At 44.9% G+C, this 18,025-nt stretch overlaps 1 protein-coding gene across 5 annotated transcripts in view; it reads left to right on the top strand.

Annotated features, from left to right (window-relative positions):
- Positions 1–18,025, top strand: part of C8H1orf159 (chromosome 8 C1orf159 homolog) — a 637,694-nt gene that overhangs the window by 140,826 nt on the left and 478,843 nt on the right. For 3 of the 5 annotated variants that reach the window (XM_069610082.1, XM_069610080.1, XM_069610079.1), the window contains exon 3: positions 200–275. The exons of the other annotated variants lie outside the window; for them this stretch is intronic. In XM_069610082.1, the coding sequence (XP_069466183.1) occupies positions 200–275 (76 nt within the window). The remainder of the gene's footprint in view (positions 1–199; positions 276–18,025) is intronic. 5 annotated transcript variants of the gene reach the window in all.

Below are 18,025 nucleotides of genomic sequence, written 5' to 3'. Positions count from 1 at the left end.
AAATTATAGTAGTGACTCCATATATAAGGGTAACAGTTGTTAAGTGTCTACCAAATGCCTTTACAATGACTGCACAAAAGCCACAGCTGTGATGCTTATTTTGTGTTTTTGCCATTTTAGTGTGTGTGTGGTATCATATTGTGCAGGGCTGAGCACAGTGCTGGTCGGCAGTAATAAAACATGTTGCTTTTCTTGACAGGTGTCCCTGTTTGAGTGCTGCATGGATCAGCTGAACAGTAATGGCAGTTGCCCCACAAGTGACCAGTGCAGTCCAGGTAGGGCATTACATTGTTTCACCCTAATTGCTGATAACCAGTAGTTTGTATGCTTTAATGGGATACCGCTAGGCACAGTTAACTGTGCATTACCAAAGAAAGGTTAGTTGATAAGGGTATCACCCAAGAAAGGAAGAGTTTTACTTGAACAATTCCCCCTTAAATTTCTTCATTTGTTTGTAGAGCACTAAAAGGTAGCCTGTGGTTAATTTATTATCCCGGCGGTAATACCGCTGGCGCAACTAGCGTTACCGTTACTCTGTCCGGCGATATTAGCGCCAGATCACGAGTAGCGGTTGGACGGTTATTGCCCATTCCCCATTGTGTTCATAGGAGCCAATGGGGTTGGGGGTGCCATTACCGCCGGCGGTAGGTTAGACAACTGCAAAGGCTTAGGTCAGTCCAGTTCATTTGGGACAGTTGGTTCACTGATAAAATGTACAGAGAGAAGAGAATGAACAACCTGAGGGGGCCAGGCCATGGAGGTCCAGTTCCAGCTTATTCCTTGGCATTAGTCTTAATGTCTTAATGTGAGAGCCAGAGTAGTTTAAACTTGATTGTCCTATACAGGCCCCCAACGTCCACCCCAGAATTCAACGACGAAATAACGCATCAACTCAAAATGCTTAAAGGACCCAACACAGCCACACTAGTCATGGGCGACTTCAACCGCTGGTTTGGCGATACAAAAGACAAAGAAGCTAGTAAACTTCAAAGATCCCTAAACAACATTGACTTTGAGATCAACAACCAAGAGCCCACAATGGACAACTGCCATCTTCTTGACTGGGTCGTCTCTAACAACCTCGAAACCCGAGAGTTTAAGACTGAACCCTGCATTTGGTCAGACCATCATAGCATATCCTTCCACATCACCCTGCCTCTTCCCAAACCCAAAACCCCTAACTGCCCGACCCTCTCGACACACCGTAACTACAAAAACATTGATAGGAACCACCTCATACAATGCCTAGCTGAGGTGGATAAAAACCAAACCGAGAATGACTCCTGCGAAACAACGTTAGCAAATCTACTTAGTCACCTCGAGAAACTCACGGACCAAATTGCCCCCCTTCAAACTAAATCAACTAGACCCACCCAAAAAAAACCACAATGGTTCTCCAAAGAACTTGCAGAACAAAAAAAGGACAAACGAAACAGAGAAAATGTATGGCTAAAAAATCCTTCATCAGCCAATAAAGCCCGCTGGAAGGAAAGCGAAATAATATATAAGCATATGATAACCGAGGCCAAAAAAAACTTCTATAACGAACAGATTTCTACAGCCACCAATTCCACCAGCAAACTATTCAATATCCTCAAATCCATAGAAAAACCCAAAGCCATTACCCCTCCTCTCCTACCCTCTCAAGAAGAATGCGATGCCACCCAGATCGCCTTCTTCAACAAAATTTCAAAAGCCAGGGACGCCATCATAAATTCCCTGACCAACAAAAAAACGACAGTTACTCTGCCAGCTGAGACTGCAACAGCAGGTATTGGAACTTTCAAGTTCACAGAGATCAACAACAGCGAAATGATCAAAGTACTGGCGACCATGAAACCCACTACCTGTGCAGAGAATATCATTCCACCTAAGATAATATTGGACAACATAGACATTTTCGCCCCCATCCTGACAAAGATCATTAATGCCTCTTTTAGAGATCAGGAAGTCCCTAATGCCATCAAAAAAGTCACAGTAACCCCTCTGGTAAAAAAACCCAATCTCAACCAACGCGATCCGAATAATCTCAGACCCATAACAAACTGCAACTTCATCCTCAAAATCATGGATAAGATCGCCACCATGCAGCTCCAGGCACACGTAGAGGAATCTAATTCCCTCCACCCACAGCAGTCTGGTTTTCGCCCCGCACACAGTACCGAGACGGCCATGTTAGATCTGCAGACCAAAATGCTCGGTATTATTGACAAGGGTAAGACAGGCCTCCTCGTTCTACTCGACCTCAGCGCCGCATTTGATCTCCTCGACCATAACCTACTCCAGAATGCGCTAAAAAAGAGCACCAACTGCTCTGATGAAGCCATCAGATGGATAATGTCCTTTCTAAAAAACAGAATATCCAGAGTGCACTGGGGGGACAAGTTCTCCCTCGAAAAAGAATCCTCTGTGGAGTTCCCCAAGGGGCCAGTATGTCACCCCTACTGTTCAATCTTTACTTAAAATACCTATGCCTTGTTCTAGACCACATAAACACCTATTTCACTAACTATGCTGACGACACACAGCTTGTATTCGAACTAAGTGGCAATTATCAGAAAGATAGCGAGCAACTTACCACGATATACAACCACGTGGAGCAATGGATGGACTCCAATTGGATGTGCCTAAACGGAAAAAAAACGGAACTCATGATTTTCGGCTCATCCTCTGCTCGTGCTAAGCTACCCTCATCCTACACATCCTTCCACATTAAAGATACCCCCATTCCGGTCCTAAGCAAGGTTAAAACCCTAGGTATGTGTCACACCCCGTTCTTGTTGGAAATTGCCATGGCGTTTATATGAGCGCTCTTCAACACACAGAACCCGTTAAACTACAATTCCCATCTTCCTGCTACGTAAGTCACGTGACACGCACGCACCACGTTGCCGTGTCTTCTGAAGACCGTATTTAATACTGTCTGTTCGAGTGCCCAGCGCTCCTAAACTGTGTTAGTTTCGAGCGTTGTTTCCTGACTCCTGTTTAATCCTGAATCCTGTGCTAAATCCAAATCTTCGCCCCTGCCTTCCCTTCTGTTTTCCAACGCCCGCCCCTCTTCGACTGATTTCCCCGGAATCCTTGAACTCGGCTTGCATCTCGACCTCCACTTGTTAAAGTCCTCTGGCTGTGACGCTTAATATACTCGAACACGCAAACAAAGGAACTAGCGTGAAGTAACGCGTATTTCCTTGCCCTTCATTTTGTTTACTTCAACTTTCATTTTTTTTTTGACACTGTTTAATTTGGACGCTTTGCTGAATCTACAATTGGATTGCTTTGGACATTTTGGGACGCTTTGCTGAATTTGATTTGGATCACTTTAGGATATTCTTTGGGACGCTTTGCTGAGTCTGTTTTGGAACACTGTGGATATATTGATTTGGGACGCTTTGCTGACTCTACTTTGGAACCCTGTGGATATCTTCTTGGGACGCTTTGCAGCACTGAAGTCCTGAGACACTGGTGCACTCCTCCTTCACCGTTGATATAAGAATCCCCCTTTGTGTCCATTACTAGTAGGTTACTGGTACATTTTGCTACGGAACAGGTAAGAGTGGGTACTTGGGGGGGGGGGGGGGGTGTTGTTTGCTGTTGATTCGGCAATACCTGGCTGCATTCTGAACGTCTGCTCTGTTCTTCCCTCCTTTAGCTCTGCTGAGTCTGCTCCTGCCTTTTCACTCAAACCCTCAGCCTGACAGGTGGAATAGATTCATTGTAGGCTGAGCTCTTGGGGGGGGAAGTCTTTGGCATATCACGTTAAAGACTTTTCGTGTTCGAAGACAGAAGGATACTTTTCCAAAACTGGGAGAGTAGTATCTGCGGCAACTGGGATACCATACCTAGGCTGTGACAGTATGCTGCTAGAAGCATCGTTGGGTGCGGACGCCCAAGTACAGTTCATCAAAAAAAACTGTGCCTACCACCTCCGTCTAATAAAAGCCATCAGACCTTTCATATCCGAGGAAAATTGTGCGACCATAGCAAGAGCCACCATCTTATCGCGCCTTGACTATGGCAACGCTCTAGTCCTGGGTGCCTCCAAGCAATGCCTACAAAGCTACCAAATTGTACAGAACAACGCGGTAAGAATTGTCAAGCTCAAAACTAAAACAGAACATATCAGCAACTCCAGAAGAGAGCTTCATTGGCTGAAAATCGAAGATAGGGTGCATTTCAAAACCTTAACCATCGTTCACAGATGCATCTACGGAAAGGCACCAATCTACTTAAAAACTAGGATCAAACCATACGTTCCTAATAGAACACTGAGATCATCCCAACTTGTTAAAATTGCTACGTCACCTCACAAACTCAAAAGTGGCTTAGGTAGAGCCTTTCCAACCCTTGCAGCCAACCTTTGGAACAACCTACCAGACCACCTTAGACTGGAAACCAACTACTCGCGTTTTCGCAAACAGGTAAAAACCCATATCTTCAAATAAACGGCCATCACGGCATATGCCTCAGTTAGCTTAATTCTATGTGACTGTCCCGTCTGCTCTGTCTAATCACTATCTGTTCCGTCCGTTCTCGTGTCCTTGTTTCTGCGCCCCGAGGCTCGCGAGCTACCGGCGCAATATAAATATTAAATAAAAATAAAAAAATTAGGAAGGGGGTGGCAGGGGTACAAAACCTGCTCTTCACGCTTTGCGCAGCATGCAATAAATCCTAGTATCATATCAACTTGGCACAGGATGGCTGGTTCTTTCCAGTACTTTGGGCAGTGCCTCGGACACATGCAAATGTAAAGACTTAAGGATGGATATGAGTGGGCCACACCTGAATGTAAAGTATATAATTGCAAGTTAAATATTGTTTAAGGAGCACTACAGTAAACGTCAATGTCAGTTTGTTTGAATACAACCAACAAAATGTTCTTTGGTGTTGTGTGGTCGTTAAGGTGAGAAATAACCGCTAGAAATTCATGGATGCTAATAAAGTTTAGCAAAGCCTAAATCAATCATTTATTGTCCGATCCTCTGCACAGTGTGTTTACAAAAAAACAGGCAAAACTGTGGCCGTTATATCGCCGCGGCAAGGGTGGTGGGAAACCTAAAAAAAAGACCTCTTTCCTTGACATTTATGAAGTTTAAAATTATAACATCAAGACAATAGAAAACACAATGACTTCTGCACATGCCGGTCTTCATCAGAAGAGAGCAGATAACATCCAGAGAAGTAAAGAAGAAGATGGTGATATACAAGAAAAAAGCAGACAGTTATCCTTTCAAACAGGTTTGCCATCTGTGTGTACAAAATTGTACCTTTTTATTTCTTGTTGGTGACCAAACTAGATGTTGCTGTGCAACAACTGTGGGGAAGAAGCTGGATAGAATTGTGTAGGAGTTACAGGAGGATACATTAATAACAAAGTCTCCAATTTGGAATGTAGTAAAAGCGTAATACTGGCGTGCACTTTGCAAGTAATGACATCACGCAATAGCCTGATGACATCAAGCATGCAGCAGTGTAAATATGGGGTCTGCGTGTCTCAACTGTCTGAAATGGAGAAAGGAAATCCATCTGAGAAATGTCCCCAAAAAGTACATAAATACAATACTAGTATGGTTCATGTTGCCAATGGAAACTATCTGTGATCTGTTAGAAATGGTATCTAAAAACTGTAATTCTAAATAATCATTGATGAATAGTAAGGTGAGGCTAGGGATCAAAAGAAAAATTGAAGAAAAGAAAGGCTATGCAATTGTGACAAGAAATGCTTCTGTCATAGAAATGTCCTAAACAAACATGTCTTCCTCAAAAAGAATTGTTTTTAACACCTCAAACTTAACTACAGTAGCTTACAAAATCAGAATCACTGAATCAGTTTTACAGAGCAAACCAGTTAGCTGATTCATAAAAAACAAGATTCATTGCCCTCTATGTTGTTTTCACACATGAGTGACGGAATCCAATTTGTCAATCCAGTAGGCTTCATGCTTCTCTGCAGACCACTATATTATGAATGTCTTCATGTTGTGAACATGTCATCACTTCTTATATTTGGAAACAAATCTGAGATATTTGATGCCGATATTCGTTAAAATGTCTTGCCACTGCTGAATTTGTGTTGCAAGTGCGGATGCACAATCTATGTTGGCTCTATCTCAATTTAGCCAGCCTTATAAATTGTCCCACATAAAATGCCATAAGGGCATTTTATGGAATAATGATCTGTGCTGTATCGCAAGTAGCACATTGTTGCAAAAATAATTTCTCCAGTTCTAGGGTGATGTACAATATTTCCTTTCATAGCATTATTGCAATTTGTGTAATGTTAACACGCAAAGGTTTCAACTTTGGTAGTTTTAACTACATTCAGTCTTGTGCTAACATCTGTGTTTCCTAAATGGTTTTTAAGATTGCTACTAGGTTTATGTGAAAACACTGGTTGCGTTTGAAATAACATGTCCACCCTGGTGTCACATGTGAGAATATACCAATGTGTTTGTATGCTCTTTCTGATTCAATCACTCTGTATAGAGAATTTGGCTATACTTGGAAACACTTGTGTATGAGTGCAATATAAATAAAATATCATACAATGTCATATACATGAACCATTGCTGGTTGGCTCAGTTTGCGGCTTTTCTTTGCATAGTGATTCTAAGGGTTAATGGGCTGTCTTTTCTTTATTAGTTACTAATTTGTCTGTACAATACTCAGTCAGTACATTTTGTAATCCTATTCTCAAGTTCTTTAGAACCTTGCCTAATGTCACTCGGTCCTTTTCTTTACTTGCTCCCAAACACTGGAACTCCCTTCCTCTTTCTGTCTGCTCATCTCCTACTTTGTCTATTTTCCATCCTGCTCTTAAAACCCATCTGCTTTCTTTACAAATATGTTGTACTGTCTGCATTATTTTGTAAAACAAGCGATGATGGCTGGAAGATTTTGAATTCATCTTAACCTCTGCCATTGCTCTGGGCAACCCTCCAGACCATCGTTCTTTGCCTGCCAAGCCATTACAAAAGGGCAAAGACCATATGCAAATCAGGTTTGGTCCTACCTCAAAAGGGGCAATCCACGCCGCACCGCTTGGTCACATCCCTTCTGCACGAGACCACAAGCATCCCCAAACATTTTTCGGCCTCATCAGTGAGGAGTAGCTTGGGTCTCTAGGCCCAGCAGGCACAGGACCCACGTCTGGGCATACCCGTCCCACTCAGGGTGACTACTGCAAAAAAAAAAGAGGTGATGGCTGGGTGGCTTTTTTGGCTTCATTATTTTGTGCCATTTTCCTTTTTGTTTAGCGCTTTTGGGAAACTGCTGTATAAATCAACAAATATAGTCACTCCTTGGAGTCAAAAAGATTGTAAGGAAGATTAAGGTGGACAGATTTTTTCAAACACAAACAGTGTTTTCACCTAGACATATTACTCATCTTAAAGACCATTTAGTGTACTAAGATGTCGGCACAAGATCACCAGCCAAATACCCACAGCCCTTCGCCTCCACCCTTTCTCCCATCTCCTCAGAAGCATATTTGTGACCATAGTTTGCAGACCTCTTCTCAAGGGGGCCATTTGGATGGTTCTGGTTCAGCGGTTCATAAAAGGTGATTTTAAGAGGTACCTCCCCATTCCTTAAAAGTGATGGTCAACCACCTAAACCGTAGCCTTCTGGACCTTTTTCTGCAAAAGGAGCAGTCCAAAATGGGGATGTTGGCTCAGAATCTCTAGTCCTTCTCTGAAGAGGGGCTGGTTGATATACTGTATGTGCGTGGTGCGTATTTCCTCAACAGTCCATGTGAACCAGAGGAAGCATCTGTGATTTGTCATGCAAGGTATGCATTATAAGTTTACTTTTCCATCTTGCTAATTAACATCAGCCCCTCTCATCTTAACCATATTTCTGGCGGATGCAGAGTGTTCATGACGTGTCATAACTGAGCGATTTAGTTGATCAAGGCCAAGCTGTCGATGCTTTTTCCACATCTCAGGCAAATGTATGTTAGTATTTCACTCTTTAGAGTTCTCTCGGACCTGCAGAAAGTCCAGTTTATGTTCTTTGAACCTGATGGAAATGTTGGAGCAGTTGGGCTGTCTGGCTGGGAAGGTCTTCCCTCTTCAGGAGAGTGTGCAATGTCAGGCTGACTGAAAAAGAGACTATGCTAGGTCTTCTCTAGGCTCCAAACTTCTTCCAATCTTTGGAATTGCATAGCCTTGTGCATCTTCCTACTGCTAGAAGCAAGGCTACTGATGTAATTTCTGCAGTGGGCTTTTCGGTTGCATTGATCCCAGTTTTTAGGAGGATCTGGTTACACTACCAATCAGCATGCATCAGGATCGGATATAGTGAGCTTATGCCAAATGTATTCTGGTGTTCAGCATTGCGTTGGCTTTAGCCACAGCGGGCATATGTGATGCACACCATCCTTTTCGGTTCAGGCTCCACTATTTCTGACCAATAAGTTGGCAACAAATGCAACATTGAAGGCTGATGACCGAAGGTTATGAATGAATCCTAACCAAAGGCAATTGCTCGGGGCAGCCCTCCAGACAAGTTTTCAGCTTGTTTTTACTGAGCGGCAAACACCATATGCTAATCAGGTTTTATTCCAACCCAAAAGGGGCAGTCCAGCCCAAAATGCTAGATTTGTATAACAGGAAAATCACCCTCGTACCCGTTTAGGCCTTATTGGCCATCGTCAGTGTCCACATCAACCTCTTGGAACTGAAGGCTATCTGATATTTTGTCTTGTTAATCCAAACAAAATTATTGCATATTTTAACGGCCACACAACACTATGCATGCCCTCAACAAGTAAGTCAGTATGGGTTATGTTGCTGTTTGAAGGGCGGCCTAGTCCTCATGATTCTGGGCTCTTTGGAGGGTCAGACGAAGGAGTTGGACATACATAAGACATGTTCAAGGTTCTTTTTAATAAAATGAATATGAAAAGGCCTAACTATCCATATAACTAGAGGGAATAAAGTCCAAAAGAATATTGTCCTCTGTCCAACTGCCCTATCTGGCCATACCACTAATTGAAACAAGCTTATATATACCAAGTAAAGTATTTTCTTCACCTGGCCTCTTCAGTTCATTCATCAATTAAGGTTTATGTCTTTCCTTTCTATGGAACAGTCAGTCATTTTGATCAGTTCCTGTAGCTCTTTAAGCAAACATTTTTCTCTCTTGCTTTTTTGTTTCTCAGGTTATAGGCTCCTTCACTGTAACTTTTCTTGATGCTCAGTTTGTGATTTATATTTGTTTCCCAGGTCTTCCTTTTAGTAGTACTTGTCCACGGTAGTCTTTCCTCCTCTTCTAGTCCATCTTGACCACCAAGTCTCAATCTTATAATGCCTCTTCCTTAACTGCTTCCATCCCAGAGATATGGGTTTAGCTCCTCTTCCACACTGTTTTCTTCTGTTCTGACATTGGCTGTTATTTGGGACTCAGGCTTAAGTACTGGTGTGAGGCTTCACCTCCATACAATCATTCTCTTACCCGTTGGGGATCTTTGTTTTCTTACAACACAGTTTTAGTCCCACTTTTTCTCGATCTCGTGACTGGGATGAGTTTTTGTTGATTCCTAATGTTTTTGCACCGGCCTCCCACTTGTGCTGGTTCCCCAGATACATTTCTCTTGATGGCAGGCGGTGGTTGGGTTTGGCAATCGCTCGGGATGATTCTCTCTTGCTCTTGCCTTCTGTGCTTCACTTCCTTAGGTACGCGTCTGACCCCTGTTGGCCTCTGCCATGGCAGCTCAGAAGCAACAGACGCTTCCAATTCAGGTTGTCTGTTTTGTTCCCTGGTGGTCATGTCACCACCGGGTTGCTGTCTGCTCTCTTGGCCCTACCGACATTCCTCTCGTGTCTACCCACACTGGTCTTCCAGCGCCTTGTACTTGCCTTGTCTCGCTCTGCACAAGTCGCGGGCTCCGCGACTGTCCTCTGCTCCACCTCTCGTTGGCCTAATGTTAGGGGGCTTCGCCTGCACATCGGGTCTCCTCCTCTCAATTCTCGGCGCAATTACATATAAATCTTGTATTAAAGGGATATCTTCCTTTTCTTGTGCGTTTGACTTTTCTTTTTTTTTTTTGCATGGCCTTCAGCCAAAGATAACGGTGTCCTATTCTTCAGCTTACCCGATAGTCCCACATAGGCAATTATATTGGTTTGTCTAGGGAATTCCTCACACAGGAACCAGAGTCCTTTTCCTCAAAGGGGGAGTCTCTCCCGGTGAGGTCCCACTTGCCTCGACCCCCTAGCTAGGGTGTTGTGAAGCGGGCTAACTTCCCTAGCCTCACAGGGGGCAGCTCTCCATTGGGAAGAAGGGGGGCGAATACCTGTGATTCGTCACAGCCCTCAGTAAAGGAGTTTCAAATGGATTGTGTCCTCCCACGTATTCCTCATCTTTGATATTCGATATCCAACTTCATCTGCTTCTGATTTTTTTTTTTTTTTTGGCAGCGGGCGCTGTGCGTCGATTTAGTTGACTCGATGTCCCTCGAGGGCCTCCGTCTCGAGGGTGATTTCATCGAAGGTGTATATATAATATGCATATCGCCCGTTGGCTTCAGTTCCGTTTTTCCAAGTAAGCTTACGCTTCGAGAACTACAGTGCGCTTCTATTGTTCATGAAAATGTCTTCATCTTTGACACCTACTACCCCGGAGACCGGGTTTAAGGAGTGTCAGGAGTGCGGTTCCAATATGTCGATAACTCACCCACATCGAGTATGCTTGTGGTGTCTTGGTGTGGAACACAAGACCTCGGCCGGCTCGAAATGCCAGTCGATAACCGGAAAAGCTCTGAAGGAGCGAAAGGGGAAATTTGCAGTGGTAGAAACCCCCAATAAATCCCCATTGACTACCCCGTAGAAGAAACCTTCTTTGGACAATGCGAGAGGCAACTCTCCTCAAAGGAAGAAGGTGAAAAGGTCCAGGTCGAGGAGTGGCTCCAACCTCATCATCAAAGAGGAAGTTGAAGAAGAGGCACCACAGATCGCTTACTTCGACTTCTTCTTCGGACTCCTCTCCTGAAAGAGCTATAGCCTGTCCCACAAAGGCCTCCACTCCTGCAGAATGGGAAGCATTTTGGTTAGAAATGTAAAAAAATATTTGAGAAACAAAAACTTTCAACAAGCCATGCTCTTCCTGCACCTTCTAAAGCCGGTAAGGAAAGGGCTCGAGCCAAATCCTGCAGGCCCTCATGCCCCTAACGAATGCCAGATCCACATCAAGAGCTGTCAAGGCCTCGACGTGATCAGAAATCATGCAAGGAACCTTTGAGAGCCGTAAGTCGAAGAATAAGTCGAGATCAAGGTCATTGACTCCATCTACGCCATTGGTGCCAGCCACACCATCGACACCAATGGCACCTTTCGTAACAATCTAGGCCATCAAAGCCAACAAAGTCGAAATAGACTCCTTGAGCGTCAAGTTCAAAATGTTTGAAGCCTTTGATGCCCATCCCAGCTAAGACTTGTACTCCTTTACCTAGAAAGGATTATTTCAAATCACTAACCTCGATTTATGAGGATAAGGTGCCATTGGATAACAATGCACCATTTGGACTACAATATGGTACACCAAATGTCCCTGATGGTGTTATATCAGAGGAGTCGAGGCTAAAAGATCTTTATGACAACTTGCAAACAGCCAGTGGAGTGGACGTTTCACCAGAGCTAGACTTTGGTAAACCTGAATCTGGTGAACATGAAAATTCATCATATAGACAATTGATGTCTAAGGTTGTAGATTACTTGGGATAGAGTAGACCTACCCTCCCCTTCGAGCAAGATGATCTAACAGACATACTTGTTAAGGGTCCTCAAATGGATCCCATTTTACTATTCCATATTGCACTTCGAAAAAGGGTGTCTGCCAATTGGGAGATACCGGAGTCGAGTCCGGCAGTACACAAAAATTTGATTAGAAAATACCACCCATCTAGTAGTGACCCCAACTACTTGTCCAAACACCCCACCCGGAAAGTCTTGTGATGCAGGAAGCTAAGCCAACCTCAAAACAGGCAGCTTACCCTACCATCCATCCTGATGAGGATGACAAGAGAGTAGGTGCATGGGCAAGGAAAGTATTTTCTGTGGGGAGAATTGTGCCTAAATCAGCCAACTTCATATGCGCCTTAGCTAAATCTTTATTCAGTAGATGGGACTGTATTTCCATGGTGGCTCAGCATATTCCAGAGGGGGAGGAAAGAGACGGTTTCTTGGCTATTGTTAGAGACGACAAAGAAGCCATGTGTGAGTCTCTTCAGTCAGGTCTGAATTTCTCAGGGTTCTAAGGAAAAGCTGGTCGGGATCTTGGTGTGACTCTGCGAGACAGTGCAATCTATATCAGGTGCAGAAAATGCAGGAAGATTGAATCGAAGATAATAATGAGAAAAGACCAGAACAAGCAGAAAACAAGAATAGATAAAGCGATCTCCCACTCTAGAACTGATACTTAAGCGAGAGCCTTAAACTGGACTTTGAGCCCAAAACAGATTCATGAAGTAGCAGTAAAAAAACATATTAACTCATCATGAATTAAGGGTACTTATGACAGCCCAGAGAAACCGAATGCTATCCTGGTTCCTGGACCTGGAGTAGTGATATTTGCAATAGAAGCCAGGCACAGAATTCTGTTAGAATGCCGACAAACTGGTAACATTGGAGTAGTGCTCCATGGTAGGCTCGGTAACGCACAGGGAGCAACACCATGCAATAAATCTGCAAGCAGTGCTTCAAGCTTGTATCCAGTTTGCAAGCCAGGCTGCCAGCTGGGAGCTTGCAAGCCGGGAGTCAGACTGGAGACCGGGAGCTACAAATAGGGTTTCAAGCTGGAAAATACTGCTTCTACTCTCCCAATTGCGCACAAAGTGGGACAAGCAAGTCAAAGGGCCAGGTTGCTATTCACTGTGACAATGGTTCGAGTACAATTGAAGTTGGTGGAACGATGGGCTTAACAAGGCAGGCTTGGGAGTGAAAGCAACTAGCAGTTGAACAAGCTTCAAGCATTTAAGATATCATGACAAAACTACGAAGACCCAAACCGATCATGGATAGATATTTGGGGCCACTCACCTATCCAGGAGGTATGATGCAGATGCATTATAGGTTGAATGTCAGATATTGCATGGTTTTGCAGAGGGAAGCACTAAAAGGACTGCCATTTGCAGTTGTAGCTCTAAGATCGGATTGGATTCTGGAGTGGAGTAGATTTCCAGAATTCATCAATTTTTAGATCTGCGTTAGGATACTTGGAACAGTCCATGAACATAACTGGCCAACTAGACCCGTAGACCCTGCAAGAGGAGTCCTTGTTGGCAGCCTAACCAGATTGAGACAGTATCTACCTCTTCCCTCCCTGGCTTTCCTCCAGGTGTCCTTTTGTATGTACCAGCAAAAAATGACCCACAGTCTAAAATTCCATACAAACTGTAAGAACCCAGGCGAAGTCTAAGGCAACTGACAGTGAAAATGTTGATGAATCAGGATTCTTCACCTTTTCTGTAATCAGGCAACTGTATGGTTCAAAGAAATTTCTTGGCACACATGCAGTCATCTGTAAAATTCACTGATTCGAGTAAGTACTTCTTGAATATTTATTCTGGCATCTGTATGATTTGTGGTGGTGATGAGTTAGAGCCACCTTTGTCCCAATACTTGCATCTGAAAAAATTGCTGGAGTGCTGTTACTTCACCAGGGAGATGTTTTTTTCACGTACTGGCTAGATAATCTGGTTTGGAAGACATTGTCCCAGATTGACAATACACCTTCGAACCGAGATCTGCAATCATTTGTTCTACAAATATTTTGAACTATAGCTCCCGTTAGCCCAAACCAGTAGAGTCAATGGTGGAAGATCCTGGGCGCTTTAGAACCAATCTTCAAATGGATTGTATCCTCCTGCCTATTCCTTATCTTTGATATTTGCAATATCCAGCTTGCTGCCTATATAACGAGTACCTGTAGTGGAGAGGAACAAGGGTTGGTACTATATTTTCTGGTCCCAAAGAAGGATGGAGTATTGAGACCCATCTTGGACTTAAGAGACTTGAACAAGTTCCTCAGGAAGGACAAGTTCAAGATGGTAACTCTTTCTCAGATCCTTCAGGCCATCCAGCTTCAGGATTGGTTGGTATCATTGGACCTTCAGGATGCTTACTTTCATGTGCTGATCCATCACAAGCACAGGAAGTACCTGAGGTTCGCTGTTGGCGGATCTCATTATCAGTTTCGTATTCTGCCATTTGGCTGACCTCCGCTCCGAGGGTTTTCACCAAGCTAATGGCGGTAGTGGCAGTGAGTCTCAGGAGAGAGGGGATTCACATCTACCCCCACCTGAATGATTGGTTGATCAGGGCCAGTTCCCCAGAACAGGCCCTGGAACATCTCGACTCTACTTGTCACTCTCTTCGCAGGCTGGGCTTCTCCCTCAACTTCAAGAAGTGCCACATGATACCATCACAAAGACTCCAATTTATCGGAGCATCCCTGGGAAAAGCTTCGCCACCAGAGGTGAGGGCTCAAGACATTCTACAGATGGTGACAACATTCCAGAATGCCCAGCGGCTACCGGCCTTCGATTTTCTGAGGTTGCTCGGCCTCATGGCATCCTGCATTTTTCTGTTGCCCGAGGCTCGCCTGCAGATTGGATCCCTCCAGTGGGCTCTCGGGACCCAGTGGTCATAATTCTCAGGAAAGATGTCCAATACAAATTCCAAACACAGTTGCATTGGATCTTCAGTGGTGGGCCTGTCGGGAGAACATCTTGAAAGGAGAACCGTTTTGGCAACCATGGCCAGAGATAACAGTAGTGATGGATGCCTCACTCACGGGGTGGGGAGCCCATACCAACGATTTGACCATCAGTGGTCGTTGGTCTCCATCGGAGTCCAAACTACATATCAACCTTTTAGAGATGAAGGCAATCAGACTAGCGCTGAAGGCCTTTCTGCCCCCTGTACAGGGAAAGAAAGTCCTGATAATGACGACAACGCAGTGGCCATGTACTACCTCAACAAGATAGGAGGTGTAGGGCCACTACAACTGTGTAGAGAGGCAATGCAGCTCTGGTTTTGGGTAATACAAGAAGGAATCTCTGTCGGCAGTTCACCTAGCCAGAGAGAGCAACACGACGGCATATCCTCAGAGCACGAGTGGGAACTAGCTCAGGAAGTCCTTCTGGAGATCTACACCCTTTGGGGGACCCCTCAAGTAGATCTGTTCACGACAGTTCAGAGGAAGTGTGAACTGTACTGCTCTTGTGGGAAATTCCCTTGAAGAGCTCTAGGAGACGCGTTCGTGGTGGACTCAGAGTTGCCACTCCTGTACGCGTTTCCTCCAGTCCCTGTCATTCCTCATGTTTTCAGGAGGTTGAGGAGGTTCAGGAAATCCATGATCCTAATTGCCCCGGACTGGGCCAGATGGACGTGGTACCCGGACCTTCTGGACCTGTCCATCTGCCCTCCAATTTGTCTTCTGCAAAGAGAGAATCTTCTTGCGCGAGAGGAGGGTTGGGTTCTCCATCCGGATATCAGGACTCTCAGCCTTCATGCATGGTTTCTGAGATACAAGGATTGGGACCTCCGGACGACGTAATAGACGTGTTGCTTTCGGCCAGAAGACCAGCAACCAAATCTTTATACCGCTGTCGCTGGAATATGTTCTGCAGCTGGTGTAGCGATATGACTGTTGATCCTTTCTTATGCAGTACACCAACGCTTTTATCTTTTCTAATAAATCTAGCAAATCTGGAGCTCCAGATTGGTATCATCAAGGGATACCAAGCAGCGCTCTATTTTTAAGCACACTTCAGAGGAAGTCTCCTATTTTAAAATTCCTCTGGTAGTACAGTTCTTAAAGGGTTTAACTAACGTTTACCCTCCTACCACATTCCAAATCCCACTCTGGGATCTTAACTTGGGTTTGAACCTTTTGATGGCCGCTTCTTTCGAGCCTCTATATTCTTGTGCATTAAGACTTCTTACTTTGAAAACCGTATTCTCAGTGGCAATTACATCAGCCCGAAGGATGGTGAGCTACAGGCTTTATCCTGTAAACCTCCCCATACTGTCTTTCACAAGATAAGAGTGGTACTAAAGGTGAAGCCTACCTTCCACCCCAAGGTTGTTTCCGAGTTTCTGTAACGCTCACCTGATTCTCGCAGAGGCGCCGGTCTTCACTGGGCGACTACCGTATCTTCAAAGGTGATGTGTAGCACCCGGTTGGCTCTTTGGGCTGGACCTCTGTGCACTGTATGCCTGACGTGTAGAGTAAGATGTCTGCAGATAGAAAATATGGGGTTAATGAACTGGGGTTATTGGGGTGTCCCTATCTCTTTCCTCTTCTCCTCTCCTGTAGACCCCCAAAGGTTAACGCTCTCACCTTAGGTAAGTGAATGCCGAGCTCTCCATCTGCCTCGGGGCAGGGTGCTGTAACCAGTTTCTTCACTGGATAGGTAGCGCAGGCCTCTTGACTTCAGAGGACTGCTGTCCGTCGTTTACTGCACGAACGGTAAGTTTCGAGTCATTCAAATGTCTTTAAAGTCTTTAGTAATGATGTCTCTTGTTTTGCAGGGTTCCGGCGATGGCGGATGACGGGCTGAAGTGAGTTGAAGATGGAGCCCGTGTGATGAATAGAAGCGCCTGGAAGCACGTAAGTAAGCGCTTGTTGCCTGCTTCACTATGCGCTCTAACTGTCTTTTTATTTTGCAGGTACGAGTTCGGAGCGGCTGCAGGGTGCCGGAATACCCACTGGATTAGATGTGGAAAGGAGTAATGGCACGTGAGTATTAAAGTTCCCCAATGTCTTTAAACGCACCTTGTTTTGTCTTTCAGATGCGGGATGCAGCGCCGAAGACCTCCGGAGCGCACGAAGAGTAGGTAAGCCTTTGCCTTTCAGATGCCGGAATGCTAACCTGTTCTTTCTTGTCTTTATAGGTGTTGCTGAAGACTGGATTCAGGATGGTAAGCCTTTGCCTTTCAGATGCCGGAATGCTAACCTGTTCTTTCTTGTCTTTATAGGTGTTGCTGAAGACTGGATTCAGGATGGTAAGCCTTTTTCCTTAGGCCCAGGACCGGATGCAGAAGACACGATGAGCGTTCTGCTGCAGAGGTTGCAGAATAACGCAAAGCAAGATTCATCCACCGGGTGTGGTTTAAATAGCCTCCTGTAGTGCTTAGGTGTCTCCTTCCACAGCCACGCCTAAGTAAGAAAAGAGTTCCTGGTAAGAAAAGAGTTCCTGCCTTCCAGAAGAGTTCCAGTGTTCTGAATCTAGGGAGTGGCTCCAGCCCCACCCAACAGGAAAAGTAGTTCCAAACAGAAGAGGATCAGAGGCTCAACTGGCAGGCAAGTAAGCAGCATGGTCTGCTGAAGGTAAGTCCACCCAAGCATTATGAGCCCGGCGCTTCCAGCGCTGGGACTGGGCCTATTTATGAGCCTGGTGCCACTGGCGCCAGGACTGGGTCCAAAAGGTCCCAATTGGGACTGGTTGGCACTCGGAACCTGGGTTATGGATCTGCTTCCAAGGGAGTTGGGAAAACCCTGACCTTTTGGAAGCAGAGATCATGACAGTTTCACATTACTCAGAAGATAACATTACCTTCTTTTTGTTCCCCACCTAATCCGGGGAAAGAGGAGGAGATGCTTCGGATTCGACCCTAGACGTGCACTGAGCTTCTACTAAAACTGCTAAACTGCGGCAGGATGACCAGTTATTTGTGGGGTATACAGGCCACAAATTGGGTCGAACTATCACCAATCAAACTATCTCCAGATGGATCATTTTAACTAAATCGGAATGTTACAGACTGGCAGTCAATGACCATCCAGGACATCTGAGGGCTCATTCGACCAGGGGTGTTGCAACTTCGTCTGCTTTGCAAAGGGGAGTTCCGATAAAGGACATACGCGCAAGGTCGTCTGGGCACACCTTTACTAAATACTACAGTCTAGATTCCTCCACGAGCCATGATTCTGCTCTTGGGAAAGCAGTGTTGCACTCTGTGTATATGTGATCATGTACATTTTTACTCCTTCCTCCAAATTAAGTAAACCGCTTTGGGAG

Source organism: Ambystoma mexicanum, chromosome 8, assembly GCF_040938575.1.
Source record: "Ambystoma mexicanum isolate Mex_15411 chromosome 8, UKY_AmexF1_1, whole genome shotgun sequence".
Classification (NCBI taxonomy): Eukaryota; Metazoa; Chordata; class Amphibia; order Caudata; family Ambystomatidae; genus Ambystoma; species Ambystoma mexicanum.
The sequence above is the reverse complement of the archived record's forward strand: the minus strand, read 5'-3'. Positions and strand labels throughout refer to the sequence as shown.